General features: G+C 39.4%; 1 protein-coding gene across 1 annotated transcript in view; it reads right to left on the bottom strand.

The window, feature by feature from the left end:
* The window catches only part of WDR49 (WD repeat domain 49), a 146,819-nt gene that overhangs the window by 59,171 nt on the left and 73,607 nt on the right, over window positions 1-14,041 (bottom strand). Inside the window, 1 exon segment of the mRNA XM_046659840.1 lies at window positions 10,181-10,422. Coding sequence (XP_046515796.1) covers window positions 10,181-10,422 — 242 coding nt within the window.

The following is a 14,041-nucleotide window of genomic DNA, read 5'->3' as shown; positions in this document are numbered from 1 at the left end:
TGGCATACAATAAATAAGCCGAAACAGCCAGTATTACTAGTCTATTTAAGCTTTATTTATCTGACATCTTATTTGGGCTCACATCACTTATATCCAAATCAATTAAAGAAAAATATTCAACATCTTGCTCTCTCCCAACTATGACCGTGAATGTAGACAATTACAGTTTTAGAAACCAGATTTTTAGATGCACATTGAAATTTCAAATTATATCATACTCATGAATTTGTTACATAATTGCTGAGGAACTTGGATTGTATTCATTAATGTCAAAGCCATGAAAACATATAATTTTCCAAGCAAGGGTGAAAATTTTGATAATGGTCTTTTAAGAAAAGGTTAAAGGTTGTGAAAGATTTTAATGATTTCTATTCAAAAAACATTTATCAAGTACCTATTATATGCCAGGCATTTCAGTAGTGAAAGATGGGCATTTCCTGATAGAAACCAAAAAAATAAAATAAGGCCATGTTCACAGGCAAGGTTTGCTTACTTGTTCAAGACTGGCATAACCCACAGGATACAGCATCTAATCACCTGCCACTTGCGTCTGATGTAGACATTCAACCAGGAATCAGTAACCTTCACTTTTTGCTGCTCTGCACTCTCCCTTCTCTGCCCGCCTGGCTGAGCGCCAACATACTATTCATCAGTTTTCAGCACCTTTCTCTGCTCATTTAACAATTTCTCATGAAATCTGAATCAATAATGACAACAGTGTATAGCCAGTCAGATTTCATTTTATGGCAATCCGCCTTAAGGCACAGTCTTCGGGAAAACAATGTGTTGAGAAACAAGGACTGACTATGTCACAAACATACAGGAAGTATTAACCAGAATCTGCTGTCACTATGACAATATGAGAATACAAGGATAACAAGGCAGGCGAGAAGACTGCAGCATTTAGTGAAGGAGGGGTGCATTTAACATCAATTGGCAGAGGAAGTGAGTTGACTACCTGACGGTGGGACTTTATTTTTAGCAAGTTGTTTTTATTGATAACAAAGCGCAGGAACACATATTGGCATCATATTTATGTGTCACATTTTGATAACAGATCCCTTTAAATTTTAAGTTCATTCCTAGCTGCCTCTTAGCAGATGAGACTTTAGCTGAGGACAGGGTCCCAACAGTCTGCAGAGCAGAAATGACACTCTCCTCATGACTACACTCCAGTGCAAATGGGCCTCACGCGCAGATCGTTGTTCAGACAGGAGCACACTCCACCTTATGTACCTAAGTTAATAGCTGTTTAGGAATATATGGGTCTTTTTGTCTCTCTCATCTGAAGCTGTCACAGCCAATCAGACAGTTCTAAGAGATGGGAGGCTGTACCTATGTCCTCTAATTGTGTTCTTGCTGTTCTAACAACAGTAGACATTTTACTTGTCTTTTGTATGCATCCCAAGTCTTTGGTCCAGGCAAGAAGAGGAATCAAAAATTATAGCAGCGGATGTCACTGGCTATCAAAGGATTGGGACATTTGATTTAATTGCTGTTTATATTTTATATTTTTAGTCTGTGCTGTTTATGGTCCCATAATATAAAGCAGATTACTTCTTTTTGTTCCATTTTGTATCAAATCTCTAGAAGTTACATCTCAGCAAGTAGGGAGGTGAGGAGAATGACAATATCTCAGAGCACTAGTCCGGACAAAGGATTCAAATATGTTGAAGCAGCCATCTCCATTTATAAATCTTGTTTATAGGATATTACCTCTTCTTAGATTAATTTGTGATTCACTCTTTCAAATTCATGCCTTGAATTTATTGAACACCTACAATATGCAAGGTACAGGATCTTGGCAGTGGGGATACAGCAGTGAAAACTTCCTGCCCTTATATTTAGTTGGGGAAGAGATGCAACCAGATGAGAAAAAAGCGTATATATCTCTCTCCACAATTTTATGAGTTATATATATACACACACAAAAAAAAATGTTTAGTGGTGATAAGCATTATGGAGAAAAATGGTAACTGAGAAGAAGGTAGGGATCATTGAGAGTGGGTCCTCCCTGAGAACTGACTTGAGGAAAAACATGACTGAAATGAAGGAGGGAGCCATGCAGATACGCGGGTGGAGAGATTTCCAAGCAAAGGAAACAGCAATGCAAAAGCCCTAAGGCAGAGTGTCCTTAGCATGTTCAAGAACAAAAACAAGGAGGCCAGCAAGGCTTAGGCAGTGTGAGAGAGGCAAGGGGCTCCAAGCTGTGACCACCTGTGGTCATGGTACAGGGATGTAAAACATTCCAAATATCATCAGGCACTCACAAAAACTAAGAGACAAAGTCACAAAAATATCACTTCCTCTTTTTTGGCTAATATTTATTTAGCTTTTACTCTTGCTTTGTTCTGTGTGTCTTCATATACAATATCCTTTGTGCTTTACAGAAAATATACAAGGGAGGTATTATAAATTCTATTGTACAGATAAGAAAACTATTGCTTATAAAAATTAAATCACTTTCTCAATGCAAAACGTTGGGAACTCTGACTCTATAACCTCACCACCTCCCTCATTCTAAAAAAATAGCCAAGAAAAAACTACTTCAAAAAATATTTGAGACTGCATTGGACTTCCAGTTCCTGGTTCTGCATGCTTAGAAATTGGCACCCCATCCTAAGAATAAGTAAAAAGCTGAACAAACTGAAAATTCAACAGCACTTCAGTAAGAGAAAGGAGGTCACAGGGCAAATTGCTGCCCCCAAAATTGGAGAGATGAACAGGCAAATAGAAGAAATCACAGTTACCAGAGCAGAAACTCATGATCTGAACACTCCACAGGAAACAGAGCCAAGATAGGAAAACCAGAACTGTAATTGACACGTTGCTGGAGGCTCAAAGTGGCTAAGTCTGAGAGTTAAAAACCCCAAGGGAATCAGTCATGGGGGCCTCCCATAACTTTATGAGTTTTATTTTGAGGATATCAACCCAGTCCTCACTGTAGACATTGGAGAAAAATCCCCTCATGCTTCTGGCAGAGGCAGAGAAAAAGAAACTATTTTGAAATTCATCAGAGTACTCTGTTTTTAAAAAGGTCTGCCCTCACAAGAAACTATTTAACCAGAACCTAACCTCCTGGGGTTTTATCAGAGCCTAACCGACCTGGGGAAGGGAAATACCAAATTCTAGTTGGATCTAGCCTTCCTGTTCCACCTAAGGGTGAGGGACAACTGAAAAGCATATGTGAAGTTCACAGTCCAGAGGCACAGATTCACTAAAGACTGAGACCTAATCTGGAACTCTACAATGCTTTCCCTCCTCCCAAACCTCACAACCAGATTACTAAAGGCCATCTACAGCGGTTCCTTTAACCCAGTACAGCATGTCCGACTATCAAGACAAAATAACAAGACATACTAAAAGGCAAAAAACACAGTTTGAAGAAATAGAGCAAGCATCAGACTCAGACACAGCAGGGATGTTGGAATTATCAGATAGGGAATTTAAAACAGCTATGATTAATCCGTTAAAGTGTTTAATGGGTAAAGTAGACAGCATGTGAGAACAGATAGGTAGCATAAGCAGAGAGATGGAAATCCTTACAAAGAACCAAAAAGAAATGCTAGAGATCAAAAACAGAAATGCAAGAGAAATGAAGCATGCCTTTGAGACAAACAATCCAACTGAAAAATTAGCCAAAGATCTTAACAGACATCTCAACAAAGAAGATAAATAAATGGCAAATAAGCATCTGAAAAGATGCTCCACATAATATCATCAAGGAAATGCAAAGTAAAACAATAATGAGATATCACTACACATCTATGAGAACAGCCTAATTCTGGAACACTAACATACCGAATGCTGAGAAGGATGTGGAGCAACAGGAACACTCATTTATTGCTGGTGGGAAAACAAAATGGTACAGCCACTTTAGAAGGCAACTGACAATTCCTTACAAAACTAAACATACTTTTACCATACAATCCAGCAACCACACTGCTTGATATTTACCAAAGGATCTGAAAACTGATGTCCACACAAAAGCTTGCACACAGACGTTTATAGCAGCTTTATTCATAATTGTCAAAACTTGGGAGCAACCAAGATGTCCTTCAGTAGGTGATGGATAAATAAATTGTAGTGCATCTATACAACGAAATATTATTCAGTGCTGAAAAAAAGGCTATCAAGCCGCTAAAATACACAGAGGAAATGTAAATGCATATTACAGAGCAATAGAAGCCAATCTGAAATGATTCCAACTTTATAACATTCTTTTTTTTTTATTTCCCCCAGCACATAGTTGTGTATATTTAGTTGTGGTATATAACAGTCTTGAAAAGGCAAAACTACGTAGATGGTAAAAATATTCATGGTTGCCAAGGGTTAGGGGAGGAGAGTAGGATGAAAAAGTGAAACACAGAGGATTTTTAGGGCAGTGAGATTACTCTATATGATGCTATAATGGTGGATACATGTCATTATAGGTTTGTCCAAATTCACAGAACATACAAAACTAAAAGTGAACCCTAATGTGGACTTTGGGTGACAAGAACGTGTCAATATAGGTTCATCAATTGTAACAAATGTACCACTCTGGTGGGGGATGTGGCTAACGAGGAAGGTTATGTATGCAGGGGGATGGGGGATATGAAATATTTCTGTATCTTCTTTTCAATTTTGTTGTGAGCCTGAAAGTGCTCTTAAAAAAACAATAATCTCTTGGGGCCGGGCCTGTAAAAAAGAGCAGCATCTCCATGCATACAATGTGCTACCATTTGTGTAAAAAGCGTTTAAAATGATACATATTCTTAAATATTAAGAATTATTATGTATCTATTTAAAAATGAGTATACATATTTACTTATGTATGAATAGAAAAGCCCTTAAAGGGTGTTCGTGGAACTCAGGAAACCAGTTGCCTCCAGGCAAGGAAATTGAATAGACAGAGACAGGGATAGGAGGAAATTTTCACTGTATGCACTTTTGTCCTTTTGAGCTTTATAACTTGTAAATGTGTTATTCCTTTCAAGCTAATCACATTTAAACAAACACGTGTGTATGTTTGTGCGTGTGCATGCATGTATGTGCGTGTGTGTGTACATGTTTTGGTGTAACCTTAAGATTAGGGTGTTTCCCATCTCTCCATCAAGTGACCACAGCTCACAGACTCAGGACTGACATGTAAACAAGTAAAACCTTAAGCCGGCCAGTGAAGAAAAGCTATGTTAACAGAGGGAGGTCACTTGGAGCACAGCAATAAGTCAGGCAAAGAGAAAGGTTTCATTAGTGCTTATCCAGTTCTGTTCAAAAGAGAAACTCATTGATTTTGCCCTAAATACAAGCACTAAAGAGGTTGAATGTCTTGTAAGGTGGAGATAACATTTCTCTCAAGCTTGTCCACTCCCCTTTGCTCAGACTTTACAATCACCAAGGAAACTTCTAATTGAATTGGTTAGATTCTCAAATATCTCAATTCCCAAAAAATGGTGTTCAGAGAAGATGATAAGAGATGCACTGTCACTATAAAATTATACCCAAGCCTCATTTTTAATGAATGATTTGGCATTGTATTTCCTGTGATAGTGGGAGAATTGTTCCTCAAGAAGCAGCATCACTCTGAATAAACTGAAGAAGGTATAGCCTTCAAATTTTCAAAGCCAACATCTCATGCTGGTTTATGGGGTCCCCACCAAGGATCTCAGGAGTCCTGCAGGAGGCAGCCAGGTAGCTACTACTGTCTGGCACGTCTCTACACGTAACCATATATGGGATTCATATGTTTACTCCCAGAGATCAAGGAAATGGTACAATTCTGGGAGGCAATTTGTGTATTAAATTATCTAATATGCATCTATTTTAGAAATTGTAGAAATTCATTCCTAAGATTTTACTCTAGAGAAATAAAAGTCATGAGCGTGAATATGTTTATGCACAAAAAATTCATAATGGCAAAATTCTCATCAAGGCAAATGGGTCAGTAAATCATGATGCATACATACAATGGGATACCGTGCTCCCTTTTAAAAATGATGAAGTAGGCCTACATTTAGGTACAAGGAAATATATTCCAATAAATTATAGAGTAAAAAAGTAGTTCACAGAACCGTATTTATATAAAATAGTCTATACACAGAGAGATATTTAGAACATGTGGATATTTCAGCAATATTGAGCTCCTTATTTGATCTTTACTGCATTAACTTCTTATAATCATGCAATATTTTACAAAAAATTGTTACTTCAATAACAGAAATAGTCAATATCATTCTCTGTCAAAATTTGATGATGCTTAAATATCTAGCCTGACTTTAAATGTGTCCTAGAGTCAAAACAAACTGAAACATTAACTATTTTACACAAACACATAAACTCACATCATTAGGATGAGGGCCATAGTGATAACTCAGAAATTTTATCTATTCCAGTTTATATGATACCTACAAATACTGTTTTAAAAATCTCGTAACATTCATGGGTTTTTAGGAAAAGTTTCATTTAAGAACTCAATGCAAAGACAGTTCATTAGAACTGCCTCCAAGATATCGAGCTACTTTGATTCGTTCAAAATTACGCATTCCAGGGACTCCTTCATCCTGTTCCAACTTGTTCTGTCGCTAGCTAGCTGTGAGGCAAGCTCTGCTGGGAGAAATAAAGCATATGGTTCCTTTTAAAAGGCTTTACATGGCTTACTATCACTTTCTTAGATTAGGATGCAAGGTACCAAAAGACAGGAAGGCAAAGAAAAGTCAGAGAAATGTGCCAAGTTGTTGTCATATAGGAATTATGTTAGGTCCCCACTGGTGTCCAAATAGAGTGAAATAATAATAAAGTGTTGGCAACATGTTGAAATGACAACAATAGATGGGAACACTTTCATTAAATTCAAACAAAGAGAAAGTCTTAAAAAAAGACACCAAACCAGGTAACCAAAGAGCAAGTGCCAGTGGACCGGGAAAGCCTGGGTTCCTTTCGAACTTGGAGTAAGAAATGGCAATAATTGACCACATTTAGCAATGAAAACCCATTTGGCGTTCAGAAAAGTGTTAGGAGTTGTGGGAAAATACAGAAGTGGAAGACAAGGATCTTTCTCTTACACCAAAAACATAGGAGGAGAGAAAAAACGAGAGTTTAGTTAGGCGTTTAACTGAAAAAAAGCTAGAAATGTGACCCATGGTCAGAGAGAAGAGAGGTAAGTGTGCCTGGAGATGTGCCTGTGGACTTCAGGGAGCTGAGAAGACCAAAGAGGAGGCCTGCACGTTTGTGAGCAGGAACTGCAATGTCTGAGAAGAGAAGGGGCAGAATAAACAGCTTCCTCATCTCAAGGGGCGTTCCTGAGGAAGAGCGGGGCTAGGGACAAAGTCCGGTTCAGGATGCCCTCCTGTCTAACTCTTCCTAACATCTGCGTTCACATAACCCCTGGTTAAAATAAAGATTAAGGAATACCAAGAAGTTAGCAAGAAAGAGGTGTCATAAAGCATCACCATTTGACTTGAGAGCTGGGGAGGCTGGGGGACCCTCGCGAGGGCTGGCAACTGGGGAGGACGGACTGCTTCCAAGAGGCAGGCCGTGGCCAGGTAACGCTGGAGAGGTATGTGCTGTTACCATGATTATGTCTCGCCCACAGACACAGACATTTTGAAAGGCAAAAAACTGAAGCTTAGACACATTAGGTAATCTGCCCAACATTTGAATTCTGGTCTATAACCCAGCATCTAGGCATCCCTTTGCACTCTTAAAAATTATTGAAGAATTCGAAAAGCTTTCATTTTATGTGGGAGAAAAATGTAGAGATAGAAAGATGGATAGACAGACACACATAGGTATTTGCCATATTAGAAATGAAACTGAGAAATTGTTAAAATACAAAAGCACACATTTCTTTAGCCATCAGAGCAACGTCATCATGGCTCATCATGTAGCCTCTGGAAAACTCCATTGTACACTCATGAGACAATGAGAGAGAAAAAAGCAAACAACAAATTAATATTATGATGAAAATAGTTTTGATCTCACAGATTCCCTGAAAGGATCTGAGTCCCCCAGGGGTCTGAGACCATGCTGTGGGAATTACTGCTTTAACCTCAAGTCTGTGTTCTGTTTTTCCAAGACCAGACTGTTGCATTCAGTGAATGACCTTCACAGTCTGGCTCTAAGCTCCCTGTATGCCCTCAATTCCCACATCCTTTGCGAAGAACTCCCAAACTAGCCCCCCAGCATAAACCCACTCCGCGTAAATGCCCTGTGAGTGCTCCAGCCTCTTTGCTGTCTCTTCTGTCTAGAACCGCTCCCTTCTCCTTTTAGAGACTCACTCTAGCTTTCAGGGCCTTGCTGAAATGTCCCCCACCCCAACCCCTACACAGTTGATCACTTTCCATAGACAGCCCTTTGCTCTCACCTCTACTTCATTCTACTGTATTCCAATGTTTCCTTCTGAGTTGTGATGTGTCTGCCTCCCCTTCTTGCATCCCGCAGTCCTGCACTGAACACCTGCCTAGCAATGAGCGTCAGGAAGACACCCTGGACCTGACCTTAGAGACGCGAGTCTTCCTGAGCTACTGGGATGAAGAAAGTACAGTGTATGAATCTTTGATTCCTCATTCCTGGCACCTGGTACTTGTTCAAAACTGTTCCATTTGCTTTTTCTAATTACTCTGAAATGACAAATTATCACCAGCTGATGGGACTATGGGTGATATTGTTTTCTTTGTACTTGACTGCAATACATTTTTGTAATTATAAATGTAACACAATGTTAAAGCGCTTCTCTGTAGCTTAGCAGCCAATTGTTAGGAAACATGTATGCGATACAATCTCCATGTGCTTTATATACATATTAATGCTTTTAATTATTTATACTATTAACAGCAAAAATAAGTAGAGCTGTGAATACTCAACTCGGTTGTATGGTGATTCTCCCTATATCATGTACCATATGTACATACTCTATTGTTGCCTATAATTTGCATATATTTGTGTTATCTTGGCTTTATCTTCATGTCCCAAGTGGAAAATACCAGATCTTCTTTGTGTCCCATTTCTTGAATTCCTCATGGAATATTGCTCATCTTATGGCCAGGCAACATAGGATCTTAACATACACGCACAAACCCAGCTTTTTAACTTGCAGATCTCAATTAGCAAAATGTTCTCCCGGAAACAAATACATCTCTCAGTAGCCACCAGGGAGCCGAATTAACTGGCTGCCTCCATAAAGTTCAGTAAAACATTTACGGGGGAGTGTTTCCCACATATGGAATTCAAAATGGACTGTTTTGTAAAGGATTTCTATCTCCTAGAATAACCAGAAAACAGAGTATTTGAAGTAGTGACATGACACACTGCTCATTACTAACAAAGGGTTTCCACCCCTTGCATAAAATCTGAGCCACTCATTTCTGCGTGAATGCAGAAGCTTCTGCAGAAGGGAAAGAAAGAATGGGTTGGAGTTACTGTTTAATTGGCCACAAGCTGGATACTGGCTGTCTGCTCAGCTCCCACTGTGCTGTTACCATCAAGCTGGAGGTGATCATTGCAGCAGACTAACCCCCCCCCAATGCCCGCTCCCTCCATGATACCCACAGGCTGACCCACCCTGTCCTCTCAGATGGCCTGTGGTCTGTGTGGCGTCTCAGCTCCAGAGGAGTCATGCTTCTTCATTGCCATGCAGGTAGCGCTCCCATAAGCAAAGGCTGCAGAGCAGAGTGGCGGGGAGACAAACAACACTGGCGCTGCATACCAAGTGGCACCACATTTAGCTGAATCATTTTATTATGAATACATTCCAGGCTGCCACTGTGAGCCACTGGTGTAAAATATGCTGGCAAAATGGATCTCTGCTAATTACATTTCATGCATATTTCAGAGCTTTCCAGAGGGATCCAGGAGGATGGTGTTCATAAAAGGGAATTTTACAACCAGGTTCACTTGCATTTGGCATCTAGACCCAAACGAGTGGGCAACAAAGATAAGTTCAATTACATTACATGTTGTGTTTGTTTTAGCTGGGATATTGTAATTCCTTCTAATGCTGTCGGCACTGCTGTGGTCGCTGGCTGCAAATAAAATCACTCTTCAAATCCACCTGAACACACATTATTGCAAAAAAGCACATGGATATTAAGTCATTGCTTTTCCACATTTCTTTTTCCATATTTGTCCTCAGTTACCTTAGAGTGAATTAAGGAAATGAGCCTCTGGACGTGGGGACGCGTTAGGAGAGTGACAGAAAAGCATCATTACCTGCTTCAAGACTGAATTGTAAAGAACACAAGTGACTTCTTTCTGGTGGCTTTTCACCCTCTTGCTTGCTTCACTTTTCATTGCTAACAATGCCAGCTGGTTATTAAATGAGATGAAAAGTCGTCCGCGGGCTTCATCAAAGTGGAAGAGGCATCTCACGTCCTGACTTTTGGGGAAAGAACAAGCTATCCTCTGGATGGACAGCTGGTGCTGGATATCCCAAAGTCTCAAAACCTGGGTGAAAAGGGAAAAAGTCACATGAATATGTCAAGAATAACTCTAATTTTTTAGCCAAATTTCTTTCTAGCTCATCCTTGACCCCAGGCAGTTGTTTCCTCCATAGTGCTACTATAACTGTTCACACTTCTATCAAAACACAGATTTCTCTTTTTTAACTTCCCTTATCCATTCAAATATCTCCTCACTGTAATGGCTTCTAGGGAAGGGATCGTGATTTGTCTCAATTCCAGGCAAAGTGCTTGGCATTTAGTAGGTGCTTGTGGTAGGCAGAATAACGGTCCCCAAAGACATCCATGTCCTATCCCTGGAGTGTGTGAATATGTTATCTTGCATGGCAACAGGAATTTTGCAAACGTGATAAATTAAAGACTTTGAGAGGGAGAGATTATCCTGGATGACTTGAGTGAGTCCAGTGTCATCACGAGGGAGATCAGAGTGACAGGATGTAAGAACTCTGCCCAGCGTTGCTGGCTTTGAAGGTGGAGGAAGGGGCCCCCAAGCCAAGGAAACTGGAAAGGTAAGGAACCAGATTCTCCTCCAGAGCTTCCAGAAAGTAAGACAGACCTGCCAGCACCTTGATTTTAGCCCATGAAGCCGTGTGCTGGAATTCTAACCTACAGCAAACAAAACATTTGTGCTGTTTCAAGCTACTAAGTTTGCGGATTTCTGTCACAGTAGCAATAGAAAACAGCATTTCTCTTTCAATCTCTCTCTCTCTCTCTCTTTCTATATATAGATGTATTATATGTATGTATATATGCATTATATAGATATATATGTATGTGAAATAAAAGATTTGATGGTAAATGAAATCAAGTTCAAATAAATCACAGATATTAGAATCTTATGAAAGCACAGACAATCAAGACACAAAAATAACATGCAGAGGGAATGAGACAAACACAGAAGAAAACAGAAAGAGCAGCTTTGCAGGTCCAAGTATTGCTACTATCAGCCATAGTAGACACTTAACAAAGACCAGTGAAAGGGAAAGAGGCAAAACGAAGACAGTGAAAAACCCCTCTGAAAGGGTCTACCAGGCAAACTCTAGGGCCAGACATCTTGTGTTCTCATCTTGGCCCTGTCTCTTACTGGAGGGTGACCTCTAGCAAGTTTCTTTGTCTCTCTGAGTTTTTGATGTAGTACCTTCCTCGTCCGATGCTGTGAGGATTGAATGAGAGCCCACGTCAAGCATTTAACATGATGACCAACATGTAATTTGTTCAAGAATCACCCTTTTATTATTAAATTTATCTTATAATTTTTACATCGTGTAAATATTAGAACCTAAGAGCAGAAAAGTTTATTTCAAATAAACTAGTCTATCTTATCCAATTCAAGAACTATTTCTAAATTATCTATTAAAAAATGGTATCTGTTTAATTTCAATGAGCATTTATTACTCCATAAGGCAGGCAAACCTTTCATTCTTAACTCATTTTAAAGGATATGCTATTTCAAAAAAAAAAATACTATTGAAAATGATGGTCTATCCCCTCCCCCTCCATGCAATACCCATATAAGTACAAAATTTTCCACATAATTTTGTTGGGCACATGGACACACACACCTCCCAAACATATGTCCAGATCCCGGGAATCCGCAGAACAGGAATTCCCACAGTAATTATTAAACATGTGCAGGCAAAGACATGCTCTCCTACCCGTTGATTCCATTCCACGCTCTTCTCCTACATATGCATAAGCCTCTTCTTACACTTTTCTCCAGAGTAATAATCCCAGTTCCCTCACTCACCGTAATATCAGTTTTCAGATCCCACTCCAGGGCAGCCTCTTGATTCTCTCACTCTGCCTTTGTTTCTACTTTCTCTCCAGAGGAGAATGGTCATCCAGACCTTGTTTACTTTTAAAACCCATAGCAGGATCTGTCCATGGTATAAAATCCAATAGCATTGAAGGGCTTTGTTCCCAACCCATCCCTCTCAACCCTAAGTCCCATTCCTCAGAGACAGCTTCCTTTAACTCTTCCTAGGTTATGGTTTTCTCCATAACACCAAATAATAGCTGTGTGTGTGCGTACATAGCACATATTAACCAATGACACTCTTCTCTGAAAGAAAAGCAATCACTTACACTCCTTTTCTCCCTTTCTCTTTTCACTCCTCTCAACATAAACATTTTATTTTTTCAGTCCTACTGGTTATGATAATTTAAGACAATATATTTACACATCAATTACTGCACGTTCAACTTAAGCCAGTATCTCTCAACTTATCAAGATATAAGATGAACACCTTAGGATCCTCAAGGACTTGATTTAAGCAAGGTTCTCAGAATTGAGTCAATATTCCATGTGTGTTCAAACCACTGTTACCATTGCTGTGACTTCTTTAAGCGGGCTATTTTTGCATCAGCTGATTAAGCCACTCCATCATGCATTTCACTTATCCTGAGGTCCTGATCAAGCAAAACTCTGAATCTTAATCCCATGAATAATCAAGCCAGATATCTACTGTCCTACCTTCAAAAATCTGATGCCTTAAGCTAAGACTAGGATTTTTCCTATTTTGAGCCAAAGTTTCAGGATGACAATATCCTTTTGAATCCTAATTCAATTATATTAACAATTCCTCCCTCATTTGTCCACGCATCACGTGGGACATAGTAGATGTTCAATAAACAGTTTTTGAATTTCTTAGAGGTGGTGGCTCACTTAATAACTCTGTCTTTATCCAGTCATTGACGAAGAGGTTAGCTAGAACAAGTCCAAGAAGTCAGCACTCCCAGCAAAAACTTGCCTCAAGTCTTCATGATTATTCACCCAATTGCAGATCTCATATAATCGACAAATAAATTTTCTGAGACTTTTTAAAACATCTTGCAGAAATACTTATGCTTCATGCATAGTATAGGGTAACCTCTTCATCTACAAACACTTTGACAAATTTAAAATAACCTAATCAGTCCTTACCAGATACAGCATTACTAATCCTTCTAACACCAAGAATATATATTAATAAAATAAACGGGGGTTGCTTGGAAAGATTATCTTACTAAGCAACTCATTCTGGTTCTTAATCATTACTAAATTATTTTTCTTGAAAACATTCAGGAAACATTCCAGAATATGCTTATCCTCAAAAATATAAATTCTACAAGAAGTAAGACTTTCAAATGTATTTCAATGAGTTCTAAATAAAAATAGAATTGATAAACTGTTATTTTGAATGATAAAGCCATAAGATTAGAGACATCTAGATCATTCTAGGAATAGCTGGGCATTCTTTTGACACAGAATCTTTGAACTCCGGGGAATTTTTCTTCTTAATGAATACGGGTATCTCAATTTCAAACATCCAGAGTCACTCATCTCAGACCAGACCCAGCCAGGCACAGGAGGCCACCTCTGGAAGGCTGGCACTTCCATGCAAACTCCGGAGGAGGGAAACGCACGGAGTCGGACAGAAGGAAACTCAGTGGCTACCAGGGACTTGCGGTGGGAGGAAGGGAGACTGACTGCTTCCCAGGGACAGGGTTTCTCTTGGACAAAAATGGGCGGGTACTAGACGCGGATGACGTTGGTGTGACATTGTGAGTCTGCTTCACGCCACTTCAGCGAACAATTGAAAAGAACCCAAGAACTAAACTTTATT

This window comes from Equus quagga, chromosome 4 (genome assembly GCF_021613505.1).
Source record: "Equus quagga isolate Etosha38 chromosome 4, UCLA_HA_Equagga_1.0, whole genome shotgun sequence".
In the NCBI taxonomy this organism is placed as follows: Eukaryota; Metazoa; Chordata; class Mammalia; order Perissodactyla; family Equidae; genus Equus; species Equus quagga.
Note: the sequence above shows the minus strand (reverse complement) of the source record. Positions and strands in the feature narration are given on the sequence as shown.